We start from the raw sequence: 18,744 nt of genomic DNA on the forward strand, positions 1-18,744 counted from the left end.
TTCATACTTGGTATTCAGTTCTAAGCAGCTGAGTAGCTTACAACAGAGTGGAAGCTTCAAGCTCACAGAGGCTAGAGAGCTTTGAGTCCTACTCTTACAGTGCTGGAGGGTCTGCTGGCTAAAGGAAATCCAAGGAAGAGGCAAAATAATTTAAAAACAACAAATATCTCTATGATGGCACAGAATAGCAATAGTCTCTCCAAAAGATGACCATTGTCACTGAGAGAAGTTTAAATTTTTTTATAGCTTCTGTTAAATACTACAGTAACATTTCACAGTATTTCTGTACCAGTGGTTCTCCAGCTTTTCCTGGCCTCAGAATCCCCCTGAAGCCTACTGGCCCTGCCCCAAGTCCCTATTTCCTGGGGTGGGGCGGGGCCAGAGAGTCTGTTTATAACAGCTTCTCTGTCGATGTTGATGTTGATGTAGCTGGTCCTGGGACCACACTTTGAGAACCACTGTCCTACATAAAATCATCTTAAGTGTTGTGTAAAACCGTAAGTGCAAACAAAACTGTGAAAATTAACTTAGGTGTGAAGCTCATTGCTTACTACGTAATTATTATACAAAGTATCTTCATGTTGTATCATTCTCCTGGTAGCCCCCTGCTTTTGGTGAAAACCTAAGGTCATGGGATTTTTTCACCTTCAAATGCATAACATTGTCTGTGCTGGTCCCTCCTATGAGTGTTTGCTCTCAGTTTCTTCAGTGCAGAAAAACTCCAAATATTTGTAATTTTTCCATTTTTGAATGCATTTGTTCATACTTTCATTCTTTCTTATTCTTAATTGTATTTGGTTGTCTTTTTGCTGTTGGAACTCAAAGCTTAGTTTTACTTTTTTTTAGGTTACTAATATACTCAATGCTCTTTCCTCTGTGCATAGGTCATAAAATTCTGTCACACACACAACAAAATTCAAAAGGTATGTAATGCTGTATAATAAAAAAAAGTTTCTCTCCTACCACTGTCTCCCAGCCACCCAGTTCTCTTCCTTGGAGGCATCTACTGTCAGTAATTTCTTGACATACATGTGATCTTTATTATTTACTGATTTTGTGTTTGTGAATTTGCCTAGTTGCTAAAATTTATTTATAAACTCAAAATCAGTACTGCTGGGGGCCTTTCATGGTCATTTGAGGACATGTGCAGAGCGTCACAGATCTGAACCTCCTACTCGCGTGTTCCCAGCTGAAGCTGGACAAGGAGATGGTCTGTCTTCTCCTTTCATCTTTTTCGCCATCTACTTAGTGCCATGTGCTTTGAATTTTTGTGCTTTTTGTGGGTGATTTTGCTGTTTAAATGACCCCCAGGTATAGTGCTGAAATGCAGTCTAGTGTCCCTGCGAGCAAGAAGGCTGTGATGTGCCTCAGGGGGGAAGTGTGTGTGTGAGATGAGCTTCCTTCAGGTTTGAGCCACGGTGCTGTTGGCTGTGGGTTCAGTGTTAATGAATCAGCCGTGTATATTACATAAGATGTCTTTAAACAGAAAGACACATAAACCAAGGTTATGTATGGATTAGCTGACAAAAATGTGAGCAGAGGCTCAGGACACTAACCCTGTATTTCCCTGAGGAGCAGTGGCTCAGTGTCCACAGTTCAGTGTCCTCAGAGACGTTCTGAATCAGGACTGCGAATAATGAGAAGTGACCTAGTTTTATTTTAATTGTTTTCATGACCCAGATATTTTGCAATTTGAATTAAACGCTTTCATGAACCAGCTAATCCTTAAAACTTACACATTTATAGAAAAATGCGGAACTATGTTTTTTGCAGGTGATTTGAGCAGGGCGCACAGCATCATCAGGCCCGGTTGGGGCGGAATCTCGCTCTTCCGCCATCTCGCCACTGTGTTTGGAGTAGGATTTAGCAGGTGCACGCAGCCTTCTCTGAGTTAAGAATTAAGGAGTGTTGTTTGCTTTCCATCCTTGTGAACAACTTGCCTAGTGAACCTCAGCTTTGGTTTTTATCCTTAGGTCTGCTGTGGGGAGAGGACGGGGCAGTCGAAATGTCAGTGTGAGTTAAGGAAAAGTGTCTTTTCTCAGTGAAACAGTGGTATGGAAATATGCAGCATGGACATTCCCAGTGGGGCTTACTCCTTTGACTTGGGAACACATTCTTTTTAAGGACAGTAACATTGTCTCCATCCTCCAGTTGCTTCAGACCTAACAGATGGGGCAGCATCCTGCTTGGTGGGTGCGGTCGTGTTTTATGTGCTTGTCGGGAAGAAAGAAGAGCTGGGTCAGTTCTGTCTGAGCAGAGTATAAAGGGTAAGACTTGGTTTCCTAGAGATAAAGTATCTCTGGAATTACGCATCGTGTCAGCAGGAAGATGTGTTTCGGTTTGAAAAGAAATCTCACAAGGAATTTCTCAGGACTGTATCTGTTGAAGAAAGCTAAGTTGGCTGGTATTTACCCGGGTCGGAGAAGCAGTGCAAGTGGCAGGGCGGCCTGGGCTCGAACCCCGACGCCGCCATCCGTCAGCAGGCACAACACTGGGCAGATTAGTTTCTGTCTGTGTTGTCAGGAGGATTAGATGAAAGAAATAAGAATAAAGAAAAGGCTTCAGAGAGGAGGTGATGTTACGTCTGCATTTGTAGGTAGAGAAATGTTTCAGGCTGTTAGTGTTTCTTAATTATGGAGCTGTCAACTACACGTCAGTAAAATATGAAAAAATAAATACATACAAAAACAACAAATAATTATGGCGCTAAGGGCTGGCGAAGCCTCTGTGTGCTCAAGTGACTTTTTCCTCCACGGTAGCCAAGACTACAGGATTTTATATGCAGCGACTTTATTTGGAGGATCTTAGATAAAATCAGTTTATTTAGAATATTTAGGAGAGAAGAGTTTTTAACCTGGAGGCTGTGTCTTCTATGTAACACTAATATTTCTAATTATCTAAAATGGTTTTTAATATGCAGTTTAGTGAGTTGATTTCAAACAAGTTTTAATTTCACTTGCCATCGCCGTTCGGCTTGCTAGTTATTTCTAGGTGAACACTTTTCATCAGCTGAGCAGTTTTTATCTTAAGACTGTTCTGTACATGTACATTAGTCGGGTTATTACACGTTGTTGTAAATGCTGAATTTAGTGGATAATTGACTATGCTGTCATTCTCCAAGTGTGTAATATGTGGCACTACCATAAATACCTTTCATTAAAGACAAAAATAAATGATGACTGGTAGGCTGACCTAAGTTGAGATTAACTAGCAGTTTTGATGTTTCACTTGTCTTTGATGAGATGCTAAAGATCATTAAGGATGAGTTTGGGGGACTTTCCTGGTGGTGCAGTGGTTAAGAATCCGCCTGCCAATGCAGGGGACACGGGTTCAAGCCCTGGTCTGGGAAGATCCCACATGCCGCGGAGCAACTAAGCCCATGTGCCACAACTGCTGAGCCTGCGCTCTAGAGCCTGTGAGCCGCAACTAATGATGAGCCCATGCTCTCAACTACTGGAGCCTGTGAGCCTGGGGCCTGTGCTCCGCAACAAGAGAAGCCACTGCGCTGAGAAGCCTGCGCACCACAACGAAGAGTAGCCCCTCTCTCTGCAACTAGAGAAAGCCCGTGTGCAGCAACCAAGACCCAACGCAGCCAATGAATAAATAAATAAATAAATTTATTTAGGAAAGAAAAGGATAAGTTTGGTATATTTATTTCATCGTGTGTGTGTGTGTGTTTTATTTTCTATGTACACTGAGAGGAGTTTTTTCCCTGCATATTTCGGAAAGTGTTCATTCATACTAACAGATATTAGTAACATGAGCTTAATTTTAACTGATGATATTTTTCTTAAAGTGAAAATTCGTGAAAGAGTGGCTGGGAGTCTAACTAGAATTCCAAATATGGTGACATCTGTAGATGCTTATTAACCAGGCTTCACATTAATTTTGCAGGGTCTTTAGTCTGCAGCCATTCCCTCATGCATTTGCTTAATTACAGATTTTAACCTTTTGACTTACGACAGCAAAACTGATTTCTCTTGGAACTGAGTACAGTGATTTGTGTTTTTAAAAAACCTGTAAAAAGTTGTGTTTTTCCATTTGTTTCTGTGTCCATCACAAGCTACTTTTCTCTTGAGTACTCTTGTATTCTTGAATAATTAAGAAGTTTCCAGCATGACAGAACACTTTCCACTTTCTCATTCTTGAACACACGGCATTTATGAGCAAAGAATGGTACTGCTAGTCATTTCTCCATTGAATTATGTTGATGAAAAGACATCTCTTCTGAATGGGAACATGGCCTTGTGTATTCAAGTAACAGTTGTGTTTAGAATTGCTTTCCTTGCTGCTTCTTTTCCCCCTTAGACTTAATTTTAATAAAAGACATTATCTACACAAAAGGTGCCTGTTGCAAAAGAAGGCTGCGGTGTCAAGGGGTTTCTCGGGCTCTCTGATCTGCTGGCCCTGGCACTGCCTCTCATCGGGCCTGCCCTCTGAGCAGAGCTGCCGAGTTCTTGTGTAATTGTTTTGACAAGTGGCGTGCTCGTTTATGCAGCAGCTGGGCCTCTGCCAAGCCGTGGAAGTCGTATGCCCCAGGCAGCCAAGTCCAGTGCCAATTTCTTGCTGGTGGCTTTAAGCCACACCTTAAATAGGTTGCTGAAGCCAGTGGTGGATACATAGTCATTTGAAGGAAGAATTGCGTTCATTTATTTGTGAGAGGTAAGAGCCTTTGTGGATGGTAAAGGGCTGCTGGTGTGTCTGAGCTGGAGACCCTCCTGCGTGCTGGAGCTACGGCTTTTGGTCTTGTGGGCTTCCCTTTTGTCACTTACATGCTCCAGAATCCACCAGAAAAGCACCTCGTGGTGGTAAATCTTTAGAAGAAGGAGTTTACATACGTCATTGTCTTCAGTGTTAAAGTACCTGAAGTAGAAAAGCAAGGTTGTGTCCTCAGGAATAGCTAGGGATTCGGCACACCAGATGCTGGGAAAAATGATAATTGTGTCTACGTGGACGGAACTCGAGGAGAGTATGGGGCGCTCTTAGTACAACTGTGTGTGAAAACGTTCCCATAGGCATTTCATGTTACTGCGAGTTAATGATTTCAAAACGTAGTGTCCATTTGACCCTATGTTGGCTATTTTCTAGTGGGAGAGATGTGTATGTCCACGGATAGTCACCACTGGGTTCATTTGGCATGAAAAGTGTGACTATTTCTATTTTAAACATCTAGGTTGTTTATGTTGGCTTCAACCAAGCCAGAAGGAGATACGTTTTCCTGGTGCCCAGTTCATTCCAAAATGTGTAGAAACAACATCTCCTGATCTTCTGCACATCCAGGCTGGATGTTCGTGGTCTTATTCATTGTGTATCGCACAAAACCCCTCCCAGAATAAGCCCCTAGAGCTATCCGGATAACGTGCGGCCTGGCCTCTGAGGATGAGCTTCATCAGCAGGTGGCCTTTTCCCTCAGGGTGCAGCTCCCCCGAGGACAGAACTGTGGCTGGGCCACCAGCACCAGGCCTGCGCTGGTAAGACCTTTGCCCTATATGACCAAGTTTCAACTGCCTTCTTGGCTTCTTTCACTCCTTTGGTTCAGGTTATATAAACATTCTGTAGCCTAATCGTCTTTGTTTCTCTGAAATGTATAAATGTTTTGATATAGATTTTCCTGAATTCAGAGCTGGCTTCTACGAACATAGCATGATTTATTTTATTTCTCCACCACGTTAAATTACATTCCCCTTCTGATTAATGTCACCTATGAGATAGGAGAGGTGAAAACACTTTGAGCCCAATTACTGTTTTGCTGTGTCATTAAAATTCCAAAACAGCATGTTAACATGCCAATATTGATATAGTAGAATTAAGGAAAATGCTATTTATGGAAGGACCCAAAATCCTAAGATCACTCCCTCACAGGTAGATGCCTGAGAATTGAAACATGGTGTGTGTCCTGGGAAGGAGGCCAAGAGGAGGCGGGAAAGGTGGTTGTATCTCCCCAGAGTCATCTCCGAATAAACATTCTGCTTGGCCATGAAAGTTTTTAAAGGGAAAAAGGGAAGTAATCTCAGTTAATCATAGAGATGGGGGGGGTCAGAGTCATCGCAGTCCCCCACTGTGTGCAGGCTTATTGACTTCTTGTGATTTTTCTTTAGATGCTGTCTTGTTCACTTGGTTTTATTTTTTGTTTTTAATGAATTAATTAACTTGTTTTATTGGCTGTGTTGGGTCTTTTTTACTGTGCGCGGGCTTTCTTCTTAGTTGCGGTGAGTGGGGGCTACTTTTCCTTGTGGTGCATGGGCTCCTCACTGCCGTGGCTTCTCTTGTTGTGGAGCACAGGCTCTAGGTGCGTGGGCTTCAGTAGTTGCAGCACGTGGGCTCAAATAGTTGTGGCTCACGGGCTCTAAAGTGCAGGCTCAATAGTTGTGGCGCACGGGCTTAGTTGCTCCACGACATGTGGGATCTTCCTGGAGCAGGGATCCCATGTCCTCTGCATTGGCAGGTGGATTCTCAACCACTGCGCCACCTAGGAAGCCCCGTTCACTTGGTTTTGTTTGCGAGATTACTGAAGGGGAAGCTAAGGAAGAGATCTGATCATCTGTGAATTAATTAATCTTCATTTCTATTTTTCTGATCTATGGAAAGAACCAACAGGGTAGGCAAGGTATTGTGTGGTCCAAAGATTTGAAAGGTGTGCTAGGGCTGGAGATGAGTAGAGCATGGGGGCACCTGGTTTAAGCTTAGCAACAAGACAAAAGGCCCCCCCCCCCCCCCCCCCGCAGAGAGCTCTTTCCTGCCAAAAGTTGCTTACAGCCTTACTTTTCAACTTCTTGTGAAAAGTAGTATTTTTGACATTTGCCTACTGAGCAGCGTGACGTCTGTAATGGAGCCTGGTGACCAAGGAATTTTATGTCCCCAAAGAACAAGTATAGTCATTACACAGTAGAGTAAGACTGTGTGCTGTAGTTAACAGATTACTCAAATTCTGAGATCTGAAAGAACTCAGCCTTGAAAATGCTATTCCTGCAGCTGCTAATGCTGGAAATGAGGCTGATAAATCAACACTAAAAAATGCCTGGCATTGACTTGGGACCACAGTGAGGTTTGACTGTGAACCCACGAGAAGACACTGAAGGATTTCATGTCACTAATGAAGAGATTGTCCACCTTTCTCTTCTTCTACCGGAAGCTGATCAGCCTGCGAAGTGAATAAGTTGAATAAATGCTGAATTTAACAATGTAGCACCTCTTGTGCATTCCTTGAATGCTGGGGACGTTGCTGGAATGGTATTAAATTCACACAAGCGTGAGGAGAGTAGTGATGAGGATGGGGGTGGCATCACGACTGCAGGTGTGATAACGGGACTTGTTGTAAGAAATACACATGTGGTCTTCTTCCATGGTTCCTAGCACGTAGCTCTTAAAACCCTTCCCATAGGGGCGTCCTTTTGTTATAATATTCAGTTTTGTTCTCGGTTCCTGAAGATGGGTGTCTGTTGTTACTCATAGAACAAGCATTTTTCTACTACACCTGAGTTTATGTTAATGAGGGTAGAAACCCATGTTAAAGTGTCAGGAGAGGACACTTTCTAAAGGCCGTGTGCCAGAGTGGGCCCGTCACTTGGGAACGTTGTTCCAGGCCCGTCCTCAGATGCCCAGGCTGGGGCTAATGACCTCCAGGGTGATAGCCATGCTGCTGTACTTTTCTGAGACCCTCTGGCCACCCCATACAACGAGCTATGCGTGTAGCATAGGTATTAGCTTAGTTTGGACTAAGTTTTAGTGACTAGTTTCCTTAGAAATAAGATTTATTTTTTTCTCACTAAAAGACAGTATAACATTTTAGCTTTAACATGTGTTAAAGACTTATCAGTGGGTGTCATTGAGAAACATTTATTTGGTATAAGAGCCAGTATTATCAATTTCCTAGGCAATCTGAATATCCTGGGGGGAGAAAGCACTGAGAGATTGGCATTGTGCTTCTGACAGTTAATTTATAGCTAGGGAAGGAAATTTGGAAAGGCAAAGAAGTTTTTTATATGCCAAACATTTCATCTGTGGAAAACAAAGACTATTGCCCACCATCCCATCCTACAAGGATCGCGTCATCAGCCACTGCGGTTGCTGACCTCCACGACACCCTGGAAGGAATTCAGGGCAAAGATCCGCATGAGGCACTCTGGGTGCCGGGAGAACAGGCAATATTTTGGACCCGTTGGCCCTTAGATAATTAGAAATATTTCAGGAGAAATTTTTTATAAGCTGTATTCCTGCATCTTCCCATACTTAGACAAGCACTTAAAGTTGTTAACTGAAATCATGTTCTTTGTGACTTGCAGAACCTTCTAGCGAGATGTATGCTTGAGTGCATGTACCCTTTCACCAAAGTCGCATGTATACTGGCTTCTGCCTCTGCCTCTTAGAGGCAGTTTCTCAGAGCTACTTGAGAGAATGTCTCCTGGACCACAGTCCTTAGTAAGTCCTCAGATAAAACTGAAACTCAGCTCTCACGGTGTGCATTTTTTCCCCAAGTGGACACCTGTGTTGTTAAAAGTACTCTCTTTGCTGGTCACTGGATACAATTAATTAAACTATAGCAGTGTTACATTTATATTGGCATTATTCTTGATACAATTATAAGTGGGTTTAATGCAGCCTATTAATGGCTACAGCTCAACTCACCATATTTTTAAATAACTTTTTCTTCTAATAATTCAACTATTTCAAAATAAGTTTAATAAAAAATGTAATAGCTGTCCATTTAGAAAAACGAGAACTATAAAAATAGAAAATAGACAACAAGGACCAGGGATAATAGCTATTGAATCTTGCATAATTCTTCCATGGTTTCTAAATATAGTATGTGTGTAATTATAGGTAGTTATATATTTACATAGTTGAGATCACATCGTACATTTTTATATCCTATTTATCACTTTATAAGCATGTAGTTATGTCATTAAAACTGTTTGCACCCATTATACATTATGACTGCACAACGTTTCCCTGTACGGTTCTGCTATAATTTACTTACTTTCCCCCTCTCTGGGGAAAGTTTATGTTGTTTGTAATTTTTTTGTATTATAAATCATACTGTCATGAAACTTCTTTGTGTTTCACTTCTGTCTTCATTTGCATTATTTCTTGTGATAATTCCTCGAAGGGTAGTTACTGTGCCAAAGGGTATAAACAGCTTGGAGTCTCTTACTAGTGCTGAATGGCTGCCTGGAAAGGCCGTACCAGGGACGCTTCCACCAGTAACATAGGGAATGGCCTCTTTGTAGATACTTTCTTGGCATTCATCTACTCAGCAGGAACAAAAACATCCTCTTTCCTCTCTCTTTATGTGCAGAAGTTACTGGAGGTTGGCCATCTCCCCGCCGTCACTTAGTAGAGAACAATGTGTAAGCCCTGTGTGGACTGGGCCCAGCTTCACTTTTCTGGGTAGATGCTGTTTCAGCCCTGCCTCTGCAGGTTAGTGGGATGCACCTGATCTCTTCTGTGTGGCTGTGACCACATGTGGGTCATGTTTGGGTACCACGGCCCTTTCCAGTAAGCTAACTGTGCTTTAGAGAAATTACCAGTCTAGTAGATTTCGTGCACTACTTCGTTTCTCCTTTACACACAAGTGTGAGGGAGATTGCAAGGAAAGACTGTTTAAACCGCTACAGAATTCATTCATTCTAACAACAAACAAAATCACATTTACTTGGTGAATATTTTTCTTTATGAATCTGAAGCTTTCCTTGGGAGATCGGGGCCATCTATTGAAAATTCCCTCAACTTCCCTTCTTTTGGTCTCAGAAGTTTTTAAATATTTTTAATCTGTTTTCTTATTGGTAACCTCCATTTTTATATGTTCCATTCATGTAAACCCATTATGATCTGACTTCATTCCTCACCCAGCCATTGAAATTGCCCTGTTGATGATGAAATAATTCTTTACTTTGCCCCCTGCCTAAGCTCTTTGCTACATTTGATCCTGTTAACCAATTTTCTTTCCATCCTTTTCTGTTTTTTCTGTTTCCCTTCTTCCTTACTCTTCCACCTGGTGTCAGGTATAGTGCTAGACTCTGGGTATACAGACCTTTATGTAAGAGACGGTGTGTGTATATTCTACTCTTGAGAACCACATAGTCTAACAGGAAAGACAGACAATTGGTAATGATACAGCGTGTTAAGAATTGTACAGACAGTGGCATTTGGTTCAGAAATGACCTTGGTTTCCTTCTAGAAACTCCCTATCCCAGGTGTCTGTGAGGCCCCTTTGTTCTCTTCCTCTTTCTCTTAAAGAGGATAATTGCCAAGAGCGCTGTGTTTTGTCCATTTATGTTTGTATTCTTGCTTTCCCATGGGTTTTTATACATCCCTATGATAACTCCTCCCTCCATACAAACAGATCCCAAGGTCTCTATTGCTAGTACTGATCTCTTACCTTATTTCCAAACCTCAGACTGAGTCCTAGAAATTATAAGTTGGCTCTGTCACCCGTACTTAACTTCAGCACGTCCAAAGTTGTTTCCCTCCCCAGCTGCAGACACACATGTGGAAATCATTCAGGAAAAGTTCATCCCGTGTTCTCTGTCTCAGTGGATGACTGTACTGCTTTCTCTGTTACCTGGTCTCTAGAAGTCTATGGGCCATTTTTAACCTTTAATTCAACTTGTCTTTTGTCTCACATACTGGGCAATGAGTTAAGTACATTATGAACAAGATCTTTTACTATGAGGTAGGTATTATTTTCTGTATCTATATATGAGAAGCTTGAAGGCCAAGAGAAGTCAAATGCTGTGTCCAGGGAAGATACACATGTTGCTTAGGTGGCCGGCCTAGGGTGACACCTGTGGATGTCTGCTCGGTGCGGCCTCTGCCCGTGATGCTGTACTCACTCTTCTCATGGTCGATCTGTCTCTTCTTTGCCAAAGTTAACACGTTTAACATTCACATTTGTACGTTTGTTACTTTCAGTGGCTCTATAATCTACATGTATTTGTGACTAGAAGATATTGTGGGTAGTGTGGAAGAACTTTTCAATGAGGTAAGCTAAAACAGAGCTCGGCAGCCTTTTTCTGTGAAGGACAAGATAATAAGTATTCTAGGCCTTGTGGGCTGTGCAGTCAACTGTTTAGCTCTGCCTTTGTAGTGGAAAAGGCTCCACAGACAATGTGTAAACAAATGGGCATCACTGGGTTTCTCCTAATGTTATTTACAAAAACAGGACGTGGGCAGAATTGGCTCGCAGGTCCCGAGTTGAATGGTATTTCATTTCCACCCATCTAAGCACATGTGTTTTCTTTGATTTATTCATGCATGTATTTAAAATGCATTGAGGTACAATCTAAGTTGCTCAGATAAGGTAGAAGTTAAGATGGGTAATTACAGAGATGTAATTTGAATGTAACGGTCTTGGGTTTGTTTTGACTGAGAAATAATTGAGTTTCTCAGAGTTCTGAACTTTGTCCATGGGGAGATGTATGAGTTTTTGCAAGTTACAAGATCTGTTTGAGGCCTAGATTCTTTGTAAAATAATAAGAGTAATTCTGGCCTCACAGAGCTGTTGCAAGGATGAAATGGAAGAGCCCTGCCCACAGAGGCAGGACCTGGGACTTTCCCACAAAGAAATGCGACAGAAGGAAGAAGAGCGGGCGTTTACTTCTCAGAAGGCAGTGGGAAATCTAGCATATCATTATTCTCTCTGTAAGAGATGATAATAGAAAAAAACAAATTGTTTTGCGTGGGGAGAAATGACAGATAGGGGCTGAGCAGACAGATAAAAAGTCTGAAAGCAAGGACAAGAAAAGTAAACTTTCCTTAGCAAGCTAGGGTGGGGTCAGGAGAACCAAGATGGGACCTGCGGGTGGGGTACCTCGACCTGCGGGTGGGGTACCTCGGTGGGAAGGCAGCCTGGGGTGGGGGTGGGGTGGAGCTGGGACTGAGTGGAAAGGGGGTTGGCAGCCCATGAACATGAGCCTCACGAGCACCTTCCCCAGAAGAATCCTGAGCTTGGTGGCAGCACACGCCTTTGGAAGGGAGAGATGCTTTTTTGTCAAGGGTGCTGAGCTGGGTGGCTGACAACCTATCAGCGTGACTTAGTGCCCAGACACACGAGGCCACATGGGCATGTTTAAAATTTATATCCACTGCGGTGACAGCCCACTGAGCACCATGCAGGGGAAGACAGATTTCTCTGGAATCTCAGCCAAAAACCCTTTTTGCAACAGCTCTGACGAAATAGTGCCAGAAGTGAATAAATCCAGAGAGTTCCTGGCTATCTCTGAAAGCGTCTCACCTGCCAGCTGTCTCAGACAAAGGGGCTACGCCCAGGCATCCTACGTGCACAGCCATGTAACTCAGAGCCGCGTGGTCTCAGTTCCAAAAGCCGGGTGGGCTGTGCTGCCTGGGTCCATACCAGGTGTGCTTTGGATGGGCGCTTGGCGCAATGCCATTCTCTCCTAACGAAGTTCAGCACCATGACGTTCTGTATTTTCTTGGTGTGATAGTAGGGTCCTGGGAGTCAAATAACCACCTAGTTATTTGCTTTACAATAGCCCAGTGGATAAAAATGCCAAGTTGTAGAAGACACATTTGGCAGATTTAAGTTCATGGTAAATTTTTTATGAACATAGGGATGTGACATCTAAAGACTGTCATGCCTGAGATCCCTAAGTCAATTTAAACTTGCTCGTGGGCCAGTGGGGAAGTGTCCACTACCTTAACACTCCCACTACTGTAGAGTTTGGGCTGCTATACCCAGGTCTTTGTCACCTCATTTTTGATGTGAACCGCCTATGCTAGGTGACTGCTGCCGTGACTTCCAGCTGTGAAATCTGGTTTCTTCTTATTAAATTCTGGTCAGTACCCTGTGTCCCGGCTGCTCTGTGTCCCTTCCCGAATGCGTTTAGCCCTGATCCTGGTTTCCTGGGGGTGCGCCGTAGAAAACTGCTCTTTTACCAAACAGACGTGTAATTGATGGGATCCTGTGATGGTATTGTTTAAACAACATGACCAGATGTGAGGATAGAAAAGACTCGCATCTATGAAAATAATTTCAGCTGTCCACTGGTATAGTCTATCACTGTGTGATATTTCCTTGTTTTCACTTTTATTTTTAAAAAATTGCACAAAAATAACCATTACCTAAATTGGCGTATTTTATTTGAAACATCCAAAAAAAAGTGCTGTTTGTGTCATCCTGTAATAGCGTGAACTAATCCAGAAGTCACGTGTTGTCAGAAGTGAGCAGGACCTGGTGGTTATGAGAATGCAACGGCAGGATGGCGGTTCACACCTTCTCTCTCCATCCTTCAGTGGCGTGGCTACAATCATGTGCCTCCTTTAGGGAATGAGACCCCCCATGTATGCAAAATAGAAGGAAGTGGTCACATTGATAGTTTTATTTAAGTGGGGCGTCCAGGACGTGATGTGACGTGATAAAGGAAATTTTCCTCAGACTCATGGATCTAAACGTCAAGGGAAGGACAGCTAGAGCTTAGGGATCTAAACACGGCGTTCATGGCCCTCTGGATGCAGAGCAGAGAGGATCCAGCCTCTGCCGGCAGATTTCCTTGACAGGCTCGTCTGTGTGCGTGGGGGAGGGCGTGGGGCGGGCAGGCATCAGCTGGATGGTGGGGAGCTGGTGGGAGACGGGGGGCCCCCGCTTACTTTCCACGGAGTGAAACGTGACCCGTGCTTGTATGTGCTCTTTCCAGAACCCGTGAAAGGAGTCGCTGCGATGGTTTGCTGGGCTCTCGGGAGAGCTGCCCAGGTGCGCGTGCACCTGGCGAGGAAGGCCAGCGGGGTCTGCCGGGGCCCTGCGCATCAGGCCTTGGGCTCGAGGCCCGCCGCCCCCGGAGCCCCCGGGGCCCGCGGAGCCCCCGGCAGCGCGCTGGAGCTGCTGGGCGAGTCCTACCCGCAGGACGGCTACAGCAACCTGAACCGCAAGGTCCTGTCCAGGGTGGGCAGGAACCTGCACAACCAGCCGCACCACCCGCTGTGGCTGCTCAAGGAGCGGGTGAAGCAGCACTTCTACGCGCGCTACGCGGGCCGCTCGGGGACGCCGCTCTTCTCCGTCTACGACCGCCTCTCCCCGGTGGTCACCCCCTGGCAGAACTTCGACAGCCTGCTCGTCCCGGCCGACCACCCCAGCCGGAGGAAGGGCGACAGCTACTACCTGAACGCGGGCCACATGCTGCGCGCGCACACGTCGGCGCACCAGTGGGACCTGCTGCGCGCGGGGCTCGACGCCTTCCTGGTGGTGGGCGACGTGTACCGGCGCGACCAGATCGACGCGCACCACTACCCCGTGTTCCACCAGCTGGAGGCCGTGCGGCTCTTCTCCCGGCACCAGGTGAGCGCGGCCCCTCCCGGGGCTGGAGGACGGCCGACCCGCGGTCCCCGACCGTGTGCGGCATGCACGCATCCCGTCCGTCCTCGACGGCGTGCTTCGTGCAGGCCGAGCTCGCGGGCACCGGCGGGCCTCTGTTTCCCCTTGTCAGCCCTGTGCCTTCCAGTCCGACGTGCCTGTCTCTGGGTTCCTCCTTATGATGGAGTAGTCGGTGGCTCACACTTCCCTCAGTCCCGGATGACTCGAGATGCAGCCCAGAGACCCGTGGTCGGGTTACCCCAGGGCTCAGTTAGCGGAGGTTAATTACGTGTTCACGCCGTTAGACACGAATGACTTTCTCAGGTAGCCCGGGGACTGGCGATTTAGTGGCTGAGACCCTACGCCGTCTTCTTGTCCCCAGGCTCTTCCCTTACCCTCCCCTGCTTTACACTTGTGGGTGCTTTACGTGTTTTTCTTTGTGAGGCGTCTTCCTTGTTGCTGTTCTTGAACTACATGTCTGGATGCATAGAGGCTTTGTGATCAGGAAATCTGATCTTCTGACCTCTCTCAAAAGCACCAGCTCCTTGCCTCTGTCAGCCGACGTCCTAATGTGTTGTGTGCATCTTTTTTTTTTTTTTTTTGGGCAATTTATGAAAACTCCTTAAAGCTTGAGTCTGTTTCTTAAAAAAGTGCACTATTACTTGTCTTTCATTCACATACTTTTAAACTATCTCCATTTTTATGTAAGAAACAAATGGAATTAATGAGACATAGGAAGTATCTTCCTTTACTCTTTTTAGTACTTCTTCCAAACATGGTCATTGAAACAGGAGGGATGATTATCAGAGAAACACCAGGGAAGTGGGCTGTGGGGTATGAGCAGGAGCAGTTAGGGTCCTCAGGCTCATAAGTAAGCATCGCTTGTTGTGTGAAATGAGTCGTGTTGTAGGAGACGACTGTTTGCCTCAGGATGTGCTGTCTTCCTGGGAATCTGTGACAATACAGACGTAAGTATTAGCTGTACACAAAAGGCCATCCAGGCTTGGTCCTAGAGCTGCTTAGATGAGCACTTTTGCAACTTGGAAAAGCTGACTGTTTTCTACGTTAGGAGTAATAACTATTAGTAAGGACACAGATTTATTAGGAAACAAGAAGCGAATGGACAAAGACAGGTCAAAGTCTGGGAAATACGAGCAAGCGATGGAATGTCACCTACAGTTAATGAGCCGGCGGAGGTGCGCTGCCAGTGCCAGGGTGTCCAGGTCACGGCAGCGGCAGGTGCACAGCCCAGTTTATCTCATTACAACAATGAGAAAAGACAGCGCCCACTGGTTGGTAAGCCTGTGAGCCGTGGGAAGGGCCAAGGAGGCTGCGAGATGCACGCTGGTGTTTTAAGGGAGGAAAAAATCCAGGCTCCCTTAGAAGGTGGGAGATGGGGAGCGGGTAGGGAATTAACCTCATTTCGTTTCACACTTGTGCAGGGTCCAGTCCGGTTCAGTGCAGAGCAGGCACAGCTGGTCTTCAGACGATGTGACTGTGTATTCTGCCTTCTAGTTACAAGGATTACACACATGTATATGTAATTATCTAACCATATAGTTTGATAAGGTAATTCCGCAAGCACTGTTTCATTTACTCCTCTTAATAGAAACCTGTGAGACAGGTTATTTCCACTTCAACCACGAGGAAGCCGAAGCCCCAGAAGGTTTAGTGACTTGCCCAGCCAGCTGGTGGCAGAGTAGACCCTGAACTTGGCCTGTTCTATGCGTGTTCTGTTGCTTGTGACACAGCTGGGGCTTTAGTTCCAGGAACAGTGTGGGGGAGAGAGCGGAGGTGTTTTGGGGATTCCTGGCCTCAGCTAAAGTGCTGGTACTAAGTCTGACCTCATCTTAACTCTCAAATTTTTTTTTCCTTCTTTCAGTTTATTACCCTATGAATGGGTTTTTTTTTAAATAGTTTTAATCATGCTACATATGTAATTTAAAAAATTATACTGTCATCCTTTAAAGTTTTCCCGTTATTTCATAACCTTGGTAATCATTATTTTAATCACTACATGGTGTATTTCAGCAAGGAGAAAAGTGTATAGAGAAGTCTGAGTAAAGGAAACAAGAATAAGCATAGAAATGGATGAACTATGACAGTGTATGTTTTATTTAACTATTACTTGTGAATGAAACCCTTGTGTTTCGAAAAAAGGTAAATGTATCAGTATTCACAAATTTAAATGTGTTAAATTTACCAATTCAAAGGTATACATTATCAGATTGGACATTTCTCAATTTGAGAAACCTGAAACAAAATTACGCCAGCGATTGAAAGTAAAGGGCAGGAAACAGATATATCAAGCAAATAATTACTAAAAGAAAGCTGGTAAAGCAGTTATTAGCATTAGATAAAATAGAATAGATGGAAAAAATAGTTAACTGTGAATGAAGAGGGATAAGGCATCGACCAAGATACTTTATGATTTAGGAGTTTTAATGTGCCCAACATCATAGCCGTAACACGGAAACCGAAACTGAAGAAATAAAAGTTAAGTTTGACAAAATCATAATCATAGTAGAAGATTTTAAATGACCTCAATCAAAAACCAATAGATTAAGCAGACAAAATGAGTAAAGATATAAAAAATCTGAAAAATACAATTGTCTTGATTTATATTTATTTTTAAAATTTTGTAACTCTGTGTGTGTGTATTTGTTTGTGTTTACACAAACAGACAAACACATAATAAATTCTATACCGAAGAGTTGGAGGTATATAGTCAGATGGAATAACTTACAAGTTGCCGATGTACTAGTTGACAGATGAAGTTGTAAACAAATGTCAAAGAATCAGTAACATTAACGAAACTATGCCTGACTACAAGGTAGCTGATGTAGAAAAGCAGTAAGAAAAGGATAATAAAACTTTCCATATCCTCAGCCATCTAAAAATTCAAAACTATAGATTCAGATTCATGGGTTAAAGAGAAATATTAGAATGTATCAAAAGTTACTTAGCATAACCAGCAATGAAAATACTCACTTCAAGCTGCTTGGGTGTGGGGGAAAACAGTCACTTTATTATGCAGAAACTTGGTTCATGCCACTTAAACTGTACCATCACAGTTAACGTTAATAAAGCAGGATGGATGGGATGTAGCTAAAGAGATACTGGCCATATATTTCATTTTAAATATATTATTAAAAATATGAAAACCCTGCTAAGAGCAAACAATATTGTTCTCAAAAGTGTAGGGGAAGTGGGTCGTATAGCTTTTATAGTTCCAAGCCTTACAAAACAGACCCAGCACCTGGAATAGCAGAACCCCAAACCACAGACAGCTCCCCACTATCCTGGGTGTCAGGGTCTCGCTAAGATCTTCACTGCTGGGTGGGCTCGCAGCGCAGAGCTGGCAGACCTGTGCTGTGTCAGAAACTGAGGCAGTGGGGGAAGCAGGGATGCCGAGAAGAGAAGAGGAGAGCTTCCTTAGGAGTCTCCCAGAGGGCAGACTGTGGGAACCAGATTGACTAGAGGGTTTGACATTAAGTCCTGGTGGTAACATTGTCCACCGATGGCCACTAACGTCACAAAAGGAGGGGCAGCCAGACTTGCCTGTCTCCTGATGGAAGAAGACAATGCCACCCGTAAAGTCCTGCCAAAAAAGTGGACCTAAGTCGGCTCGAGTTGCTAGATCTGACCACCGGGTTTATAGGAAATACAGAGGACCAAGCAACACATTAAACTACAGATGGAGATGTGATAAGCAGAGTGCAGCCTGGGGAAGCTCTGCAGCATTGCTGCTCAGGACGAGAGCTGCGCAATAAGTACAAGAATCAGAGTAAGTGCTCAGAACTGTTCAGGCTGTCACATTTGAGCCTGTTGTCAGAGGACTTCTGTGGATCGGCGTGCCGACTGGTCCAGGTGTCCCCAGATACTCTTGGTGAGCCGCACGTGCTCAGCCTGGGTGGTGGTTTTGTGCAGTAGCGCCGTGTACCAGTTTGAGACCGATTGGAAATCTGAAACTGTCTCTTGACCGTAGACAGTTTGAGAAGCACTGCTCTGAGGGATAAATGATTCAGGTCCTTCAAATAAAAGCAAGGAAAACAAAAGGCAAAAACAATAGATGATGCCTATAGGTTAAAAAGACAGATCTCAGTCAATCACAATGTGTAGATCCTATCACGAGAAAACGTCTTTCCAGAAAAAAAGTTTTGAGACCATTGGAAATTTGAGCACTAACGGAATATTTGAATTTAAGGAGTTCTTTATTTTTACTTTTTAAGGTATGACAATGATATTATATTTTTATACAGTCATTCTCTTTCAGAGATACATATGGAAGTACCTGTGAGCAAAATGATTAATGTCTGGATTTTCTTCAAAATAATGGGAGGATAGGTGTTTGGGGATGAATGTAAGGGGACTGGTCATGAATTGTCAGTTATTGAAGCCAGGTGTTGGATACATGATGAATCATTATCTTTTCTATT

The 18,744-nt window shown here is 44.0% G+C and overlaps 1 protein-coding gene across 5 annotated transcripts in view; it reads left to right on the forward strand.

Annotated features, from left to right (window-relative positions):
* Positions 1–18,744, forward strand: part of FARS2 (phenylalanyl-tRNA synthetase 2, mitochondrial) — a 361,327-nt gene that overhangs the window by 56,377 nt on the left and 286,206 nt on the right. For all 5 annotated transcript variants that reach the window (XM_057699088.1, XM_057699087.1, XM_057699086.1 and 2 more), the window contains one exon: positions 13,653–14,290. In XM_057699088.1, the coding sequence (XP_057555071.1) occupies positions 13,676–14,290 (615 nt within the window). In that variant the 5' untranslated portion in view covers positions 13,653–13,675. The remainder of the gene's footprint in view (positions 1–13,652; positions 14,291–18,744) is intronic.

Source organism: Hippopotamus amphibius, chromosome 11 (genome assembly GCF_030028045.1).
Source record: "Hippopotamus amphibius kiboko isolate mHipAmp2 chromosome 11, mHipAmp2.hap2, whole genome shotgun sequence".
Lineage (NCBI taxonomy): Eukaryota > Metazoa > Chordata > Mammalia > Artiodactyla > Hippopotamidae > Hippopotamus > Hippopotamus amphibius.